Here is a 19,355-nt window from a genome sequence, read left to right as displayed (position 1 = left end):
ACAGGAGGGACAGTTTTAGTGTCGTTTTAATTCCTTCATTCGGGACAACATGTGAGCTCGTCAAGAGATGAACTTAGATACCCCCAACCCACCTCCCACAGAGAAACCTGTCTGCAGAGACCCCAGCAGGCCGCTAGTGCGGAGAAACGGTGAGGGGAGCATCACAGACTAAATGAGCAGAAAACCTGAGTGTTTTGGCGCGGAACACGGAAAACACACACGTGGTGTGTAAACTAACTGGTTAAAGGTAAGAAAAACGCCAATTTGTGAGAAAAATGCCGTGACTCGGGGGCGACTCTGGAGACACAAAGTTCCCTGAGTGGAGCTCCTTACATGTCCTGAAAGACGCTGGGTCACGTGCACAGTTACTGGGGCCTTTAGCGACGCTGCGGAGTGGACACTTCGACTACACAGGCACTTGCGCACGCACGCGTGCACACACACACACACACACACACACACACACACACACACACACTTCAGCTCGTACTGTGACGCTTCTCCTTCATATCCCTCAACAGTAAAACACACTGCAGATGTGTGTGATCAGTGTGTGTCCTGTGCAGGTAGTGGGGAATGAGTGCAGAGTTCTACAGCACGCACGCACGCATACATACACATACAATTAAACAGCAACATCACTGGGCCATGTAACAATAAGAAGGCAAACTGGTACAGATTGTTACACCGGTAAAATACATGAACGGTTCATCAATACCACACAGAAGAGGCGCACGCCGTCGTCACCTCGTCTTCAGCGATGGTGGGGAATGACACCAAATCACACTGGCGCTGGCTCTGTGCACAGGGTCCTGACCCCTTGAGCTGAGCCGTGTGTTCCTGCTGTAGCACACGGGTCACAACCCCACAGGAGCACAAATCACCTTTCCTTCATGTGAAATCTTCCTGCGGAGCCACTCACAGGGTGTGTGTGTGTGTGTGTGTGTGTGTGTGGGGTGCTCTGACAGCCCATCAGCAGTCGGTCGAGATCTTGGCTGAGAGGTCCTGAATGCGCCGTGCGCTGCAGCTCTTGCACAGAATGTGACCGTCCAGCGGGTAGCAGCCGCGTCCCTCTCCCTCGGAGGACAGCAGGAGTCCACACTCCTGCAGGACACAGGGCAGCAGGGCGCTCAGCCTCAAACACACACACACACACACACACAGCAGTTATTAAACGTTCTACAGCAATTACTTGGGGCTCCACTATGGAGGACGAGGCTGGAAAAGGAACCTGGCAGGATGAGGACACACCTCACCTCACCACACCACAACACGCCCCGACAGAGACGACACACATGAACCCAGCGTGACGGCAGTCGGCACGGGACAGCATGGGGGGGGGGGGGGGCGTGCCGAGCTGCACCCGTTTCCCTCACCTCACATGTGTAGCAGTTGACATGGAAGCTGCGGTCGAGGGCCACGATCCTCACCGTCTCCTCCTGGCCGGGCTCCGGCATGATGGGCTGACCACACACAGAGCACCGTGGGGCAAACTTCCTGTGGTGGAAGAGGGATTAGGGAACAGGACACACAGGAACACACCAACATGCGCACGCAGACAGACACACACACACACACAGGTGTGCAAGGCCACCTGTGGAAGTCCTGGATGCAGTGGATCTGCGATGTGGCGTCCACGGTGAAGGGCACGCCGTCCAGGCAGCCGCCACACACGACGCAGGTGAAGCAGCGTGGGTGGTACGCCTTGCCCATGGCACGCAGGATGCGGTCCAGGATGGGCTGTGTGCATTTGGAACAGCGCTCCAGGGTGTCCTGCGGAGACACGCGGTCCAGTGAGAGGACGGCGGACAGAGGAGGGCGGAAGCACAGACGAGGGGGCGGCGCTACTCACGATGTAGCAGTTCTCACAGTAGCTCTTCTTGTCCAGGGCGTAGAAAGGCTGCCCCCGCAGGCGGCTGTGACACGTCACACACGTGAAGCACTCGACGTGGAACACCTGCTCCATGGCCACGCAGCCACTGCCGTCCCCCAGCACTTTGTCGCCGCACCGCGTGCACCGACCTGCGAGCCGCCGGCGCACAAGATCACACGGTGAAAGGGAGAGGACAGTCACACGGGGGACACGCGAGAGAGCGCAAGAGACAGACCGTTTCCCCCCGCTCTGCTCGAACCCGGCTCCTGGGCCAAGACCCCTACCGGACAGATACAGAGCCCAGCTGTACGTACCAAAGTACTCCTCGCTGTGCGGGTGATTCATGTCATACACCAGTTTCTTGGTGAGCCGCTCCAACTCCTCCTCTGGCTTTGGCAGTGCCCCCTAGTGGCAGGAGGGAAACTGCACCTAAACACACATTGCGCAGCAGGGCGTTTCGCGGCCGCACTCGCGTCTTTCTTATGGCCAAGTACACCTGCTAGGGGAGCAGCGAGTGGTATAACTACAGTGTGTATTTCACTTATTTACCGTGTTACCCCCTGACCCCCACATTGCCCTGCATGCCGGAAGGAGCATTATCTCCATTTCGGTGGAGACCTGAACGGGACCCACAAATTCCACTCGGGCTCATCGCCCCACTTTACACAGACACACACACGCTGCAGTCTGGGGATTCACCTTAGCGAGCTGGTAGGCCGGGCCATGGCTGGGTGCTGCCATGGGCGCCTCTACACTCCTCCTGGGTGGGGGGCCCAGAGCAGTCCGAGGTCCCGGCACAATGCCCCCTTTGTAGGCCGCACCATGGTCCTGCTCCTGGGCGGCACACGGGGCAGGGTACCAGGGCTGTGGTGCCGCCGCCGACTCTGGGTACGGGTGCAAGGGCCGGGGCCGTGGCGGGGCATAGGCCTGTTCCGCATGGCGCCCACTTTGGGAGTAATTGACAGGCTGCGCCGTTTTCACCTGCACGCTGAAACGGGGGCCCGTAGGGGTCGACGCTGTGGTGTATGACGCGGGCACCGGCTGCGGGTACGGTTTCGGGGTCGACGGGTACGGGTACTCCTGCTGTAGGCTGTACTGGCCCAGCGGTGGCGCCGAGTGCGAGGCTTCCGCAGGGTACGGGCCGGCGAGCTGGAACTGGGCCTGTGGGTACGGGGGGTACCCTGCGGGGCAGCGGCTCTGGGGCGGGGGGCCCTTGTAGCGCTCTGCCGACAGGTGCGTGGCGTATGGCACGTTGTCGTACACCTGCAACGGAGGGGGGGAGTCACTAAGAGCACCAGAGTGACCCCGCTTTGTGCCCCCATCCCCACACCCCCGCACTCGCACCTGGGAGCGGGAGCTCTGCGGGGGGCTGTCCAGGTCGGCCAGCATGGAGGTGAGCGAGTCTATCTCAGCGTCGATGCTACTCACATGTCCAACGGGATTCTCCTGGACACGGTTCTGTGGAAGAATTAGAGAGCTCAGGGCCACAGAACCGCGCGCGCGCACACACGCACACACAGCTCTGCACACTCTGAGCTTTAGGGCAGAGATCTCTCTTGCTGCTGACCTGAGGGCTGTATGTGGCGCCGTGGAGAGACCACAAGCGGTCCTCTTGTGAGCTGTGGCCTGATGGGTAATGGTGCTCGACTGATTTGGGCGATACTGGGCTGAATTCTGAGGACCCAGAATCCTCTGCGTGTGGCAGGACTCCTCCTGGGACAACACACAGAAAGAGGGAACATCAAACTTCACCACCTGAACTTTACCAAGGTCCAGGTTAGTACTCATTGCTGCCCTTTACTCACTTTTTAGGCACTTTGGTGTGGTGAAACTGTGTGATTTACCATGGAAGAAACAGCTCTAGTTGAACATCATCAGCTCACCCCACTATAGCCCAGCAAAAGCACTGAGCTCCTCCACCTCTGGCCACTTGGTAGTTCCACTGACAGGGTCCAAAATCAATGATCTGTAGGTTCCAGGTATGACTCCGATGTGATGAGTCCCTCGGAGCTGCTGAATCCCTCCCACACTGAAGAAGGGTCTGGAACCCATCTCTTTGAGAGCCACTTCTCTCCTATCTCCTAACAGCTCCATAAATGAGTCCAACACCAACTGTCGTGATCACCTTTGTATTTCCTATCCATTCTACACACAGGTGTTCATTCATACAAGACGCTTTGCAGACACGATGCTACGAGACAGACAGACTGTTCTGAGAACGGCGGCTTTGACATTAAACTGTTGTGGATGTACCTCTGTTTACTCCATGCTGTACGCCATTTTGAGAAAAACACCCGCTAAACGAACAAATGTAAAAGTTCTCCTTGCGTTGAGCTCCTCACACACATTTAGCGGGGTTCAGATCCTACATGTGAGACGAGGGCAGCGAAGAGCAGCAGCAACCAGCAGTGTGCAAACACGCCCGAAGCTTCTGGAACCTTCCCTCCCCTGGACGAGCTCCAGACGCGAGTCACGGCCGCACGCTTAGTGTGTTCAGTGTGTGTTCGGTGTGTGAAGAGTCTTTGTGTCCTTCTGTCAGTCAACTCATGTGCACAATTTGGCACCACAATGAGCATATAGGCTCTCCCTCTTGTCTCTAGTGACGGAGCACGAGGCTCTGCTGCTGATCCCAGGGTGTACCGTAGTGTACCCGTTCTTCTCCTCTGCCTCTTTCAACCAGTGTCCCGCAGGGCTCGGTACTGGGTCCTCTTCTCTTCTCCATCTACACCTCCTCCCTCGGCCTGATCATCCCCTCCCACGGATTCAAATACCACTGCTATGCTGATGATACCCAGCTCTTCCTCTCCTTTCCACCTGGAGCATCAGACATTTCCGCATTCATTGCTGCCTGCCTGTCGGACATCTCTTCATGGATGTCTGATCACCACCTCCAACTCCACCTCTCCAAAACAGAGATTCTTCACCTCCCGGCTGGTCTGTCGTCCTGTCACGATCTATCGATCAAACTGCACAACTCGCTCATTTTTCTACCTCCTCGACTAAGAGTCTGGGAGTGACGATTGACTCAAGTTTATCTTTCTCTCAGCACATCGAACCCACATCCCGGACCTGCAGATACATTCTGCATAACATCCGAAGGACCCGTCCTTACCTCACAACTGACTCTGCCCAACTACTCGTCCAGGCCAATACTGACATCTCATCTGGATACTGCATCTCTCTCCTGTGTGGCCTTCTTTCTACTGCCATCAAACCTCTACAGCTGATACAGAATAATGCAGTAGAAGTCGTGTTTGACTTGCCAAAGTGTTCCCATCTATCTCCTCTACTCGTTTCTCTGCACTGGTTTCCTATAGCTCGCTCACACACACACACACACACACAGTCTGAACCGCTTGTCCCATACGGGGTCGCAGGGAGCCGGAGCCTAACCTGGCCACACAGGGCGTAAGGCTGGAGGGGGAGGGACACACCCAGGACAGGACGCCAGTCCATTGCAAGGCACTCCAAGCGGGACTTGAACCCCAGACCCACCAGAGAGCAGGACCTGGTCCAACCCCCTGCTTTCCTATAGCTGCCCGGATCAAATTCAAGACCCTGGTTACTGTCTACAAAAGTATCAATAGAACTGATCCCAGACAGTTACAACAGGGGCGGCATGGTGGCACAGTGAGTAGCACTGCTACCTCACAGCACCTGGGTTGTGCGAGAGAATGTGGGTTTGATCCCCATTCAGTCTGTGTGGAGTTTGCGTGTTCTCCCCGTGTCTGCGTGGGTTTCCTCCCACAGTCCAAAGACATGCTGTTCAGATTCCCCCATAGTGTGTGAGTGACAGAGAGTGTGTGTGTTCCACTGATGTATGAATGAGTGACCCAGTGTAAGTCACCGCAGTGAATAAGGTGTATGGGCTGACAACACTACAGAGTTCGCTGTAAGTCGCTTTGGAGAAAAGTGTCTGCTAAGTGAATAAATGTAAATGTAAATTTATAAGACTTGATCAAGCGCTACACCCCGGGCAGGCTCCTTCGCTCGTCTGCTTCTGCTCGCTTGGTGGTCCCGCGCACAAAAGGTAAAGCACCGAGGTTCTCAGTTCTGGCTCCGTTGTGGTGAAACGACCTCCCCCGTCACTCGGAACTGCTGAATCTCTGTCCACATTTAAAAGGGTCTGAAAACTGACCTCTTCCAGACTCACTTTGCCCATCATCTCTTAAGTTTATGTAAGGTGTAAATGTTGATGCACCGTAACTTTCTGATGATGCAGATAAACCTTTACACAACTACTCCGCTAATGTATGTAAATCTCAAAAAAAACTGTTGGAAAGCGATCAGGAATCGTTGATATTCTGGTAAAGTTTTATGCAGCTACTCGTGTGATGAATGTTGGTTCATATGGTGGAAAGAAACAAACTACTTAAGAATCACACGTCTGTATCTAAGTGTCTCTTCCTGCTACTGTAATGAACACTTTGTATTTTCTGAGATGTTCGTCGCTTTGGAGAAAAGTGTGTGATAAATGAATACATGTAAATGTAAATATTGCAAATGTTCCGTATTGTACCATAGTGTACCCATTCTGTCCAGAGGGATCACCATGGTTCAGTCACCTTGACCACACTGCTCCAGTTCAGCGAGCCCAGTTGCCATTTGCACCGATAACATGAGACCCCTCATTCTACCGTGTGACAACCCAAGCCCCCATTTCCCAGGTCCTCACCTGTGGCCCCAGCTGCCGTGTACCTGGGGGCTGTCCCTCCCGTTGCTCCGTTCTGGTCAAACCCGCCATACTTGTGGTTCCCCTTCGCTGGGGGTCTGTAGAAGGCCGGGCCGCTCGGGCACATCTGAGCGGTGACTCGTTCTGGACTTCCCAGAGTCCTCGGCGGCAACCAGGTAGGACCAGACATGTCGCAGTTCTGCAGGACACAAATTCTGAGTGAGTGAAACCGAGTGCCTGAGGGAGAGAGCCATGCCAGAAGGTGAGGAAGATGAGCCGGACAGGACCATGGTACCTCGCAAGAGAGATGGGGGGGGGGGCAAGTACCACATCTTTTCATGATAGGTTGCCAAGGGAAATGGAGACGTTTGGGTTTCCAATGGCAACCAGAGCTGCAGCACAGCAGTAACCAGCTCAGGGGGGTGGGGGTGCTGAAGGAGCTGCTTCTCTTGAGAGGTGGCACCTGGATGCACGTGGGGTACATACAAGCGTGTGTGTACAGACACAGACACACACACACACAGACACACACACACACACACACTTACATACATGCAAATCGAACCTCAGGTTGAAGAGCAACAATGCAGACTCCACCCTGGCCGTGGAACAGCAGAACAGCTTTTTACCCTTCTCACAGATCATTGAAGGGGCATGAGAATTCGCTAATCCAGTCTACATGTGGTGTGTGGACTTGGAGAAGGCCTATGATCGTGTTCCCCGGGAATTTCTGTGGGAGGTGCTTAGGGAGTATGGGGTAGCGGAGCCACTACTGCTGGCCATTCGGTCTCTGTACACACGGAGCGAGAGCTGTGCCTGCGTACTCGGCATTAAGTCAGGCCCGTTCAGCGTGGGTGTTGGACTCCGCCAAGGTTGTGCCTTGTCTCCACTCCTGTTTGTGGTTTTCATGGACAGGATATCGAGACGCAGTCGAGGTCAGGAGGGCATTCCGCGTGGGAGTCGGAAGGTGACGTCTCTGCTTTTTGCGGACGATGTCCTTTTAGCACCGTCACGTGGCTGCCTCCAGCACGCACCGGAACGGTTTGCGGCCGAGCGTGAAGCGGTAGGGATGAGGATCAGCACCTCAAAGTCTGAGTCCACGGTTCTCTCACGGAAAAGGATGGCATGCCCCCTCCAGGTAAGGGGAGAGTTTTTGCCCCAGGCGGAGGAGTTCAAGTATCTTGGGGTCTTGTTCACGAGTGAGGGAAGAAGGGAGCGTGAGATCGGCGCAGACTGGGAGCAGCGGCAGCAGTAATGCGGTCACTGTACCGGACTCTAGCGGTGAAGGGGGAGCTGAGCCATAAGGCGAAGCTCTCCATTTACCGGTCGATCTACGTCCCTACCATCACCTATGGTCATCAACTCCGGGTGATGACCGAAAGAATAAAATCGCGGATACAAGCGGCCGAAATGAGTTTTCTCCGCAGGGTGTTGGGACTCACTCTCCGTGATAGGGTGAGTTCGGACATCCGGGAGGAACTCAGAGTAGAGCCGCTACTCCTCCATATCGAGAGGAGCCGGTCGAGGTGGTTCGGGCATCTTATAAGGATGTCCCCTGGGCGCCTCCCTTTGGAGGTATACCGGGCACGGCCAACTGGGACGAGGCCCCGAGGTCGGCCCGGGACCCGCTGGAGGGATTATATCCCACAGTTGGCCTGGGAACGGCTGGGGGTCCCCCAGGTTGGGGTGGAGGACGTTCCGGGGGACAGGGGCGGCTGGGCCTCTCTGCTCTCCCTGCTGCACCGCGACCCTTTTAGGAGAAGTGGGACAGAAGATGGATGGATGGTGTCTATTACATGTGTATACGTCCTCGGGCTAGCAGTAATACAACAGCGCTTTCTCTGAAACGGGCTAAAAAATAAATGAAAAGGTCTCCTTTTGCCTTTTTTACATGTCAGCGGTAACACGACTCCTCCTTCACTTTCCTACTCGTCTCCTCCTTCTCACAGTAGCAGCGGCACCTTCGGCCGCACTGTCCCCGGGGAGAGCGCACCGCGCGGCGGCCGAGCGCCCAACTCGAGTCCGGGGATCCGAGGCCTGTGCGGGGCGGGAACCGAGAGCGGGGACGCACGTGCGCGGACACGGGGACACGGGCACGCGGACACACACACGCCGAAGCCGTTACAGGCAGCAGAGTGAAGGAGGTGAGGTGTGTGTGTCTAAAAAAGATGCAACGTCATCCGCAGTGAAATTGCACAACAGCTGATATTATAACTAACAAAGAAACGTTTAACAAACAAAGTCTCTGACTGTACAGGTTCGTAACTGTGTGTGTTCAGTCCGAGCGGCGCGAGCTGTAACACAGTAGTAGTAACACTGACTTAACAGCAACACGGTAAGTTAACTTACTAGTTAACGCGCCCAACGACACAACAAACGAAGAGCGGCGACCGTCGGTACTTAACACACACACACACACACACACACACACATTAAAACACACACGGACTGAGCGGGACCGGCTTCTTACACTTCGCTTGTCGATCGATGCTTCGCGAACTCGCTCACACACCAGTGTCGCGCGCTGCCTCCATACGCACACACACTTTTCCTCCTCACACTTTGAACAAGTTGTTCGAGATTCCGCTCCGCGCAGGAAACATCATGGAGCCGCGCATTCCAAGGGCATGACGTCGTGTGTGTGTGTGTGTGGGGGGACTGGAGGGACCGCCGCTGTCTGAACTCTTCTTCTTATGATCATCCGCTGCTCTTCAGTCACCGATTTACCCCCTTTCTACAGCACCGTCGTCGTTCGGGCTCCGCCGCCGGTGTCGCGCGCGTGTCCGCGGGGGGTCCCGTCTCTATGGATACTTTGTGTCGCTCGCAGGGCATTAGCGGGATCGCAGTGCGCTACTAACGCTGCTGTAAACGGGCGGAGGGACCCTGGCTGGACCCTGGCTGGACCGGCTGAACTAGACTCTAGAGTAAGCGAACCAGGTGGTTAAATAATAGTGTAGCTCGTGGATTTTATTTCTCTGAGAATCAGGGAAAAGTAAGAACAACTTATTTATGTGGAAGTGAAAAAGCACCTCGATCGTGTTCACACACTCTTTCCACGCGTATGATATCTTCTCTAAATAAAATCACATTTTTTCAGTGTTACTCTAAAAACTACGTGGAAAAAACTGTTGTATTACATCGCGACGTTTGAAAGGGACCAAGGACGAGTATGAAATATTAATAATTTAGTGCCTAATAAGGCAGTAAACGTGTTTTTTTTAAAAAAAGAAAAAAGTAATAATGTAACTGGGAGCGTGGATGTCCTGCTCAGGTGGACTTTGTCCTTCCGCACCTCAGAGCTTCTGTTTTCCGGAGGAGCAAACGGACACTTTCTGCAGGTTGTGAGCAGACAGGAGACGCAGACCAGGTAAAGAGGGCCGAGCGTACCGCGATTTAGCCGTATTCTACCTATTCTTACTGCTGAGCGGTACCGAGGAAGAGCAGCGCAGCCGAAGTTGTGCAGGTGAGCTGTAACAAGTGGATTTTCTTGTGGATGTTGCTCTTGTGCCGTACCGTACTGTACTGTATGTGCGAACAGTGTTCGAATCCCTTCACCCTGGCGCCTCTCTGCCCTTTGAAGGCTCCAGTCCAGCTGTTTGTGGCCCCCAGGCAGTGACCATCACAGTCGCGTTTACATTATTCGCGGCCTCGCTCTCCACTCAAGTCCACTTCTCATGCGTGGAGACGAAACACATCGCGTTGTTGTCTTTGCCGCACGTCCCAGGTGGGGTGTCTTTAACCGCGGTGAAATCTGGCCAAAGACCTCAGTGTCTCGACCGACTCACAGGGCCTTCAGGAGCAGTGACATTTTACACCTTTTATCCCTTTTACTGTTCCATCAGCACCGCGCAGTGAGTTGCTGAGCACCCTGCTTACCTTGCTTACCCTGTTTACCACAGTCCCCAGACTGATACCCCAGGGTGTCCTGCAGCTCTAGCCCATGTGGAACATGAAAGCTCTTTGTGGAAAGGAGCCCATTGGAACTGTGGACAGACCCATCAACGGGCTCCTCAGACACCTGTCATGGGTGTGAACACAGCGCTACGGTGCAGAGTGATGTAGATTTTGTGTGTGTGTTGGGTCGTGTCGTGTGTGTTTATTAAACACGAGTCACCCAGTGATGCTAAAGGCATCGAGCCCCAAGGACATTCACACTTATGAAGACACACGACTTCATGTTTACACTTTGCTCAAACCCTGCAAATGAACAACGGGGACATTTACCTGTTCTCTTTCACGTCGCAGTCGTGTGCGATGGACACACACACAGTTCCTTTGTGTGCTGCTGGTCCCCTCATTCTGGCCACAGTAGCCAGGAGTCCATTTTCAGCAGGTGTCACACACTAGTTAAGGGCTCACACTCCAGTTCCAGGGGGAATCCAGCTGTTGGACCGTTAAGAAATGCTGCACACCTGGATATCAGCACACTTCCCAGAACACAGCAGGTGATGCTCAACAGTGGGATTCCAGTGATCCCTCATCAGCTGTTCTTTCAATAATCAATAAGTAAAGCAGTCAAATAATAATAGTAATAATAATAGCAACAAAGAGCCCTCGACAGCTCTGTGTGTGTGTGTGTGTGTGTGTGTATGGTGAGCAATTTAGATGTGAGACAGCAGTGACAGTGACATTTACTGTACACTTTAGCAACACTTACAGTAAGAGGCAGGAAGAGATCTGGAATGTTCTGTGAGCCACAAAGGTCCAATGGCTGCTCGCACTGTAATCAATTTAAAAAGGACAGCAATTTCTGTAAGAGCCCAATGGGCACCGAAAAGTATGAGTTATAAATATGGAGCTGTTATAAAACTGCTCATAGAATATCACCCGTATTTACAGTATATATATAATAAGGCCGTTATAGTTGGTCTGAACGTGGGATATATTTTTCACAAAAACATAAGATAAGATAAGATAAAACTTTATTCATCCCGAAGGAAATTCTTGTGCCAAAACTGATGAATTTTTAAAAAAATGCGATTGTATTGTATTGTTTATGTATTTATCGTATGCAGTATTTAAAAGCCATTATATTCTTGCATGTCGGTCCTCTTGAGTTCTATGAGGAAACACGTGCCGTTGTGCTGTAAGAAGCAGCGCCCCCTGGCGGTACGTCGTATGTGTGGCAGCACTTCGCTAGTGGTGCCTACAGATGAGCGCTCTCTCTCCTCCCCTCCACTGGGGGTCTTGCGTCACTCCGCGTACGACTTGCGCAGCTCTCTCGCGCCGCCAGTTACGTCGCTTACGCAAACGCGCCCCTCCCGATTGGGCGGTAAGAGGAGAGTGGGCGGGACGCGCGACCAGTGGGCGGGGCCTCAGCGTCGCCGGGGAGATACGGCGGGATCCAGCGAGCGGTACGGGGTTCAAATGGTCTTTCGTCGCGCGCACCCTCCGCTCCTCAGTGTGAACAAGACGATCAGGAGAACAAGTGTAAGTGTGTCCCCAAATGTGTCGTGTTGCGCGCGCGCGTTTATGCGTCGTCATGTGTCAGCTGAACAACTGTGCCAGTTCTCCGGCGTTATTTTCTCATGACCGCGATCATCATGGTCACGGGTCTGAGATCATTCCGAGGCGCCACGTGGGAAGCGGTGCTCCGTTGTAGTAATAATAATAATGGTCATAATAAACATCATCATCAAACGTCCACATTCTTCATAAATTGTCATTTCAGCACGTGCCGGTTTTAACCAAAACGCCGGTGCCTGGCAGTGAGATGCCGGCGGCGGTAGCGCACACACACGACGATAATCCACACAGTGGCACAAACGTCAGTAACATACTAGGGAATTAATGCAACACCACAGACTCTTATTACAGGTTATTAAAAAGAGCATAAAGAAAGACTCGGGTCAAAGGGGTTAGAATGACAGCGCGACACACACCACAGCATTTACACACCGATGAAGGGCTGTACAGGTGTGTGAGCACAAGTCCCAGCCGAGTTCTGTAACCCAGATTAGAGAGAACAAAGTGCTTTAATCTGGAGTAACATTTAGTACATTTATTCGCTTATCAGATGAATTTCTCCAAAGCAACTTACAACAGATACTATGTAGTGTTACTATCAGCCCACACACCTTATTCACTGCGGTGACTTACGCTGCTAGATACACTACTTACAATGGGTCACTCATCCATACATCGGTGAAACACACTCTCTTTGTGTTAATCGCACACTATGGGGGAACCTGAACAGCATGCCTTTGGAGTGTGGGAGGAAACCAGAGCACCCGGAAGAAACCCACACAGACAGGGGGAGAACATGCAAGCTCCACACAGTCTGAGTGGGGATCGAACCCACGTCCTCTCGCCCCACCCAGGCGCTGTGAGACAGCAGTGCTCGTCGCTGTGCCGATGAATTATGATGAATAACAACTGTTTTCAGCCATCGGTGTCAGTGCTGTGACTCTTCTTACAGGTTTCTGCTCTGGATTTCGGGCGGGGGGGGGGTCATTGGTTTATGAAAACACTGCTAAAGTCACACTGGTGCCTGAAGTTACGGTCCAATGCAAGTTCATAACCACACTGTAACGTGTGTGACGTGTTCTTAATTCAAACCTGTCATTATTTGCCCAGATTACAGCAATTTACCCCTTTACAGAGCAGGGTAACATTTGTAACTTTATCAGTTCAGGGTAAGTGCCTTGATGTTGGGTGCTCCGGAAGAAAGCGAGATTCGAACCCAGGTCCTCTGGGTGCCAGGTGGCTGCCTGGTGCCCCATATGTTGTTAAAGTTTAACATGCGGAGGAGTTCTGAACTACCAATAAACTGACGACAGCTCTTCAGAGGTAAGGACCGGGGTGTGCGCGCAAAGGGACACGGTGACCCGTATCGTCACCTGTCCTCAAGGATCGTGGAGACCGTGGCTGTGCCCATGACCTCCAGTCTCTCTCTCTCTCTCTCTCTCTCTCTCTCTCTGTCGCCTGGGGCTCCGCGTGGCGTCGCTCCTGTTTGCGAGCCATCGGTGTCACAGCGAGGCGACGCGTTTGGGCTTCCTAAACGTTCCTGTGTCCGTGTGCCGTGCCGCTCTATTTTCCTGTCTCATTGTACCGCGGTGAACAAGCGCAGTATTTCTTCAGCACAGTGATGTCCCTCAGGCAGCCTGGTCCCAGAGTCCTTTGCGGTGCGGTCATGCCCCCGCTGTAAGCGATGAGGCCAGCGAGCGCAGACCGAGGTCGTCCTCTTCCGTTCAAAGTTCGCGGATGGGAGGAAACGTGTTCGCAAACATTGTGTTTTCTGAGTTGAACAGAACTGATGCTCCGGTGACCAGAGCGGTCGACTGCAACATTCAAGCCCCGCTAACGTTGACGGAGCGAGCGAGCGCTCCGTGCCTCCCGCGCACCGCGTCTTCACGCCGAACGCCTGGCAGGAATTCGGAGGATGCGCTTTTCGGCGCTGGGCTCCCTGAGCCTTATCGTTGTGTGTGCGCGCTCTCCACAACGTACTACGATTTACTGCATTTCACATGAACCTGTGTGTCAGAGCGCATGTGTGTTTGTGGTCAGCGCTCTGTAGCCGCTGTGCACTCGCCTTCCACGGTACTTTTGTACAGGTTTTCTTCTTTGGAATGTAACTGTGGGAGGGAAGCACAGCGTTTGCACCCCATGTATCACATCGTGGTACCGTGGTTTTCTCTGTTACAGTGTTGCCGGGTGACCCCGACCCCGCCTGAGAGAGCACGCCTTCCTGTCGGGGCAGCACGTGGAGTAGCGCTTGGAGCCGCTTCCTCTGGACTCCTGCTGTGGCGCCCTGGAGCAAGGTACTTACCCGGGTTGGTAGAGTAAAAATGACCCAGCTGCGTAAAGAGGTAAATCAGGGTAAGTAGCTCAGGGTCACTCTAAGAGACTTTGGAAAAAAGCAACACACATGAACGCCGTGACCTTGATTCACCTGAAGACCTACTGCAAAACGAGGCGTTTGTCGCTCCGCAGTGTCACTCAGTTCCGTCCCTGCTGGACCTTCCCTCCGCAGCGGCCATGGTCCGAGCCCGGTCCCGAGAACCCGCGGCCGCCCCCGACGGGGGCTGGGGGTGGGTCGTGGTCGGCGTGCTCTTCGTGACCTCGGCCCTGGTGTTTGGCCTCATCCGCAGCCTCGGTGTCTTCTTCGTGGAGTTTGTGCACTACTTTGAGAGGAGCGCTCAGGCCATTTCCTGGATCGCGTCCATCGGCGTGGCCACGCAGCAGCTCATGAGTGAGTTACACATCTGGGGGTGAGGGGTGGAGTGAAGATGGAGATGAAGGCGATGTGACGAGATCACGAGGTCACAAGGTCGCACTGGAAGTGTGGCCCGTGCCCACTGACAGCACTGGGTCCCCTGCTTACGGAGTGACTTGGGTTCGAGACTTTACTGCCTTTCGGTCTCCGTCTGCTGGCAAGCGGGCTGAAGCTTCGGCGCGTCCTTTCGATCCCGTTGTACTCGTGTTTCCGGAAATAGGAGAACCGAATTGTTCTCGGAAAAATCTGCAGCTTCAGTCAAAGGTTCCTTGGTCGCGGGGGGCTGGGGAGGGCGGGGGACCGCTGTACTGCCGGTTTATACCGTACTAAAAACACGGCCGCGCTGCTGTGTTCCCTCAGGCCCCCTGGGCACGGCCCTGTGCAACGCGTACGGCGCGCGGCCCGTCGTCATGGTGGGGGGTCTGCTGTCTGGCGTCGGCTTAACCCTGGCGTCTCAGGCCACTTCCCTCACTGAGCTGTACCTGACCATGGGCCTCATCTCAGGTGAGTGTCTCTCTCCAGGGACGACCGCCCTACGTCAGGGTTCTGCTGCTGCTAGCCCTCGCAGCGTTCAGAAAATGCGCGCACGCACATCTCTTCCAGCATGTTCCGTTGCCCCCGTTCCCTTGTCCCTGTAAGGAACCCTGGCATCCATCACTTGCCACGTTTGGGTCTTCGCTCCTCTCCCTGTCGCCCCCTGCAGGCGTGGGCTGGGCCCTGGTATTCACGCCCGTCGTCGCCTCCGTCATGCAGTACTTCTCCCGGCGGCGCTCGCTTGCCATGGGCCTGGGCTTCACTGGGGTGGGTCTCTCGTCTTTCGCCTTCTCGCCCCTCTTCCAGCTGCTCGTGGACGTGTACGCCTGGCGGGGGGCCCTGCTCATCCTGGGCGCCCTCAGCTTCAACATGGTGGCCTGCGGCGCCTTGATCCGGCCCCTGGGGAGCGCCAGGACCAAGTCGCAGGTACTGACGGCGCGCCGCCTTTTTCACCATGTTCTCAAACTGTCCTCAGCGCTTGCCTTGTTTGGTACCACAAACGTATCGGAGACACGTGTAGCTTCTCCTGCGGCACTTCCCTGGTACCAGTGTATTTCTGGGCATGCTCCGCATTCTTGTCGGACTCGCTCGTGCCGTCTTGTCCCCTCTCTCCCACGGACGCCATCCAGGCTCTGGGCGACCAGGCGGACGAGACGTCCTGCTCCTCGTTGTGCTCGCGAGCCTTCGTCTACCTGGAGCTCTCGCTGCTCTTGCACAAGCCCTTCGTCATCTACACGCTGGCCGTCACGCTCTTCAACGCCGGCTACTACGTGCCGTACATCTACCTGGTGGCCCACAGCCGCCACGTGGGCTTCTCCGAGTACCAGGCGGCCTTCGTGGTGTCGGCCGCAGGGGTGGCGGACCTGGCGGGCCGCGTCATCGCCGGCTGGACCTCGGACCTGGGCCGCACGCGACTGCCCCACATGCTGTCGCTGTGGACGGGACTCACGGGCCTCTTCATGCTGCTGCTGCCGTCGTGCTCCGCGCCTGGGTCCTACGGCGGCCTCCTGCTCATCAGCCTGCTCTACGGCTTCTCCGCCGGGGCCATGACGCCGCTCGTCTTCTCGGCGGTGCCCGAGATCGTGGGCACGCACCGCATGCTGGGCGCCCTGGGGCTGCTGCAGCTCATCGAGAGCGTCGGCGGCCTGCTGGGGGCACCGCTGTCAGGTGGGTGGGGGAATGGCACGACTGAGAGGTGTTGTGCGCCGGAAAGCACAAAGCAGGTGTCGCGTGCGTGCGTCCTGGGCGCCATTACCTGCTTGGTTTAGCTGCATTTCGTTAACACTCAATTGTAATGTATAGAGAGGAGTAAGAAGTAAAAAGTCAAGATACGGCAAATTGGAAACGGAAGGAGCCGCCGTTGTGACGCTGAATCTCACTTTCCTCCATGTCCTGTCCTGTTTCAGGTTGGCTGAAGGACCAGACGGGCAGCTACACGGGCTCCTTCCTGCTGGCGGGAGGGTGCCTCCTGCTGGGCACGCTGGTACTTGCAGGCCTGCCGCACTACTTTGCCTGCAGTCCGAGCTCCGGTGTTGAGTCTCCGGGGCAGAATCAAAGTCCCGAGGCTGGTCTGCTGACCCACGCGGTGTGTGTGCCGACTCTTTCCAAAGACCTTCCGACTTCGGGAGCTGAGAACGCATCTGCTCCGCTCTCGCCGAACCTTGACGACGTCCAGCCACGCCCCGGCGTGGATCCGTCAGCCCTGACCGCAGCGGCGTTGCAGGACAACGTGGGCTGCTGACTGGAGCTGCTCTCTTTGCGGGAGATGTGATTTGTCGGCCCGTCACTGACGTGAGGAGGGAGGATATGGGTGATTGGAATCTCTGGCCGGAGTCTGTAGGAAGATGCGGTTTTTGTGCTACTAAAAAAGAGCTTTCTGTGGGATCGGTATATGGGAGTGTCATCCACACCCACAGCACAAGCCCAAACCAGCATACAGCGCAAGCTGCTACGTTTATCTGTCATAGTGCATAGGCGGCGGACATCGAGGTGTTTGTGAAAACAGCCATAGCCCTTGCGCTCGCGTGCTGGGGTCGGGTGTGCGTGTGTGTGTGTGTGTGTGCGTGCGCGTGTGTGTGCGCGCACGCCCTGCTTCACCTGCACCGGCGGGATCCTCTTCTCTGCACCCAGTGTCCAGGCCAAATCTGGTGTCCCTCGTCTCGTGAATATGGGTCTGTCCAGAAAAGCCTGGTTTTCTGCCTCATCATAACATCGAATCTTCTGCTTTGCTGATCTGCAACATGAACATTTCACTTTCAACCTCTGTTTACATCAGTTCTGAGGGAGGAACCGCACAAAACCTCGAATCTATAAAAATACTTGACGTTTATCGAAATGTGTATTTTCTACATCAGAAAACGCTGTTTTTAAAGTGCTTTGAAAAAGGGTTCCTGCCACTCATTAACCAGGGCAGCGAGCAGTCGCCACGAGCGCAGTAATGCCGGTGTACAAGTAACAAAGTCCACTGTCACCATGTGGCGGAAACAGGATTTCAGAACAGGTTGAAGGGAAAGGCGGTGAAAGAGACTGGAAACTGGCTGTATAAAGAAGATATGAATCCAGATATGAGGCAGAGCTCTCTCTGTACTGTACTCTCAATCCTACAAGTCCACAGCACCCCGAGCTCCTGTCACACACACTGTGTAACGAGTCAGGAACTGCACAGCTCCTGAGGAGATGCAGCCCGGTTAATGAAATCATCAGTAGACCTCTGCTTCCTGTCCCAAAGACCGTATAGTACATGTCCTACCGAGGACACGGGGACAGGGCGGAAACGGTGTAAAACACAACTCCTCAACTTATGAACACATCATAAGTGAAAAGTCACATTTATCACTTTGTCTGGACGAGGGTTATAACACAGATGTCCCTTGGTTCCATTGCTGGTTAGATTCTGTAAAAATCTTGGATCTAGCTGTAATAAAATAGAGTTTCAATAATATTTTATTAACTCCAAGCTACCTACTACTTTAACATTAAAACTAATTTAAAAGTGTTTGCGCTGCTGCAAACAAATTTTAGAAATGAGGAAAGTAAAGAAAATAAACTGGAAAATGCTTTTATTTTTGAAAATTTGTGACTTACGGAGCCAATTTAAATGGAACGAGACAACAGGCTGGTGCCAAATTTGGTCTGCAGGAACTGTACTTTTACTCTTATCAACTTTGTCAGTGGAAGTGATATTCTGAAGCTTATGGCACTGTGATGAGGTTATTATACTGTACTGCTATTGTCATTTTTCCTGTAAGCCTTTACTGCCTTATCTTTTTCACTTGTTTTGTACATTTCCTACCCTATTTTTCCACTTGTTTTGACACAGAGTACTTAACCAGCCTAAATAGTCTTACTGTTTAAATTTTGTAATTACACACATAGGAAATAGGTCATGCTGAACATCCTTCAGGTGTCAGAAAACAAACTGAGAATTCAGGTGTTGTGCAATAAAGCTCACAATCCAGGGCTTGTTACATGTCCGTATTGTTGCGTCCAAACGTCCAATATGAGGGACGCAGCTCGCCTTCCTCACAGACAAGTTTTGTGTCCTGCCTGAAATATCTGGTGTAAATAGTGCTTCTACCGCCTGGGAAAACATCCAGCAGATCAGGCCTGTCCTCAGGGAGGGTGTGTTCATCCCCACAGGGTGGAGGTGCACAGTCAACGGGATACCAAAGGCATGGTGGGAGTGTGACCCACAGAGGTTGGATAAAAACTGTCTCATGCTTTCGTTCATTTAAACCTGCTCAATATTATCATTTATCTTTCATCATTTTTGGTTACAAAGGCCATAAAAATGTTTGACATTACATTGTACTACTGTAACTGTTCAACAAGGACAAGCCAGGTCCATCTGGACAATGAATGTATGAGAAACTTGAGGGAACCAAAGTGTGGATCTATAGTATAACCTACTGTCCAACAGAGATCATCATCTCCTTCCCTCCTTCATGCATTCCTCTGCAAACAGTCTAAGGACAAAGCGGTAACATTTTTATATTTTATTCATTAAACACATTTTCTTCCATTGTGTCAGGACTGACTTTAAAAACAAGACAATTTAATAT

The 19,355-nt window shown here is 53.7% G+C and overlaps 2 protein-coding genes across 4 annotated transcripts; one reads left to right on the top strand and one right to left on the bottom strand.

Annotated features, from left to right (window-relative positions):
- Positions 1-8: 8 nt before the first annotated feature.
- On the bottom strand, positions 9-9,400 carry trip6 (thyroid hormone receptor interactor 6). Of its 2 annotated transcripts, none has more exons than XM_018733652.2 (10): positions 9,016-9,400; positions 6,549-6,744; positions 3,441-3,586; positions 3,302-3,331; positions 2,573-3,136; positions 2,188-2,278; positions 1,853-2,022; positions 1,595-1,773; positions 1,377-1,497; positions 9-1,104 (listed from the first exon to the last, which is right to left on the bottom strand). In XM_018733652.2, exons 2-10 carry the CDS (start codon positions 6,733-6,735, stop codon positions 973-975), a joined length of 1,620 nt encoding a protein of 539 aa, XP_018589168.2. In that variant the 5' UTR covers positions 6,736-6,744; positions 9,016-9,400; the 3' UTR covers positions 9-972. The 2 variants fall into 2 exon arrangements, with proteins under 2 accessions (XP_018589168.2, XP_018589167.2); XM_018733651.2 differs by having other exon boundaries at positions 3,218-3,331; positions 9,016-9,399.
- A 2,167-nt stretch (positions 9,401-11,567) lies between these two features.
- On the top strand, positions 11,568-17,109 carry slc16a13 (solute carrier family 16 member 13). 2 transcript variants are annotated; one of them, XM_018733654.2, is made up of 7 exons: positions 11,568-11,975; positions 14,190-14,305; positions 14,518-14,736; positions 15,121-15,264; positions 15,464-15,720; positions 15,924-16,461; positions 16,701-17,109. In XM_018733654.2, the coding sequence occupies exons 3-7, from the start codon at positions 14,523-14,525 to the stop codon at positions 17,033-17,035; spliced, it is 1,488 nt and encodes a 495-aa protein (XP_018589170.2). In that variant the 5' UTR covers positions 11,568-11,975; positions 14,190-14,305; positions 14,518-14,522; the 3' UTR covers positions 17,036-17,109. The 2 variants fall into 2 exon arrangements, with proteins under 2 accessions (XP_018589170.2, XP_029113283.1); XM_029257450.1 differs by having other exon boundaries at positions 15,601-16,461.
- Positions 17,110-19,355: the final 2,246 nt, after the last annotated feature.

The sequence above is a fragment of the Scleropages formosus genome, chromosome 13, assembly GCF_900964775.1.
Source record: "Scleropages formosus chromosome 13, fSclFor1.1, whole genome shotgun sequence".
Lineage (NCBI taxonomy): Eukaryota > Metazoa > Chordata > Actinopteri > Osteoglossiformes > Osteoglossidae > Scleropages > Scleropages formosus.
The sequence above is the reverse complement of the archived record's forward strand: the minus strand, read 5'-3'. Positions and strand labels throughout refer to the sequence as shown.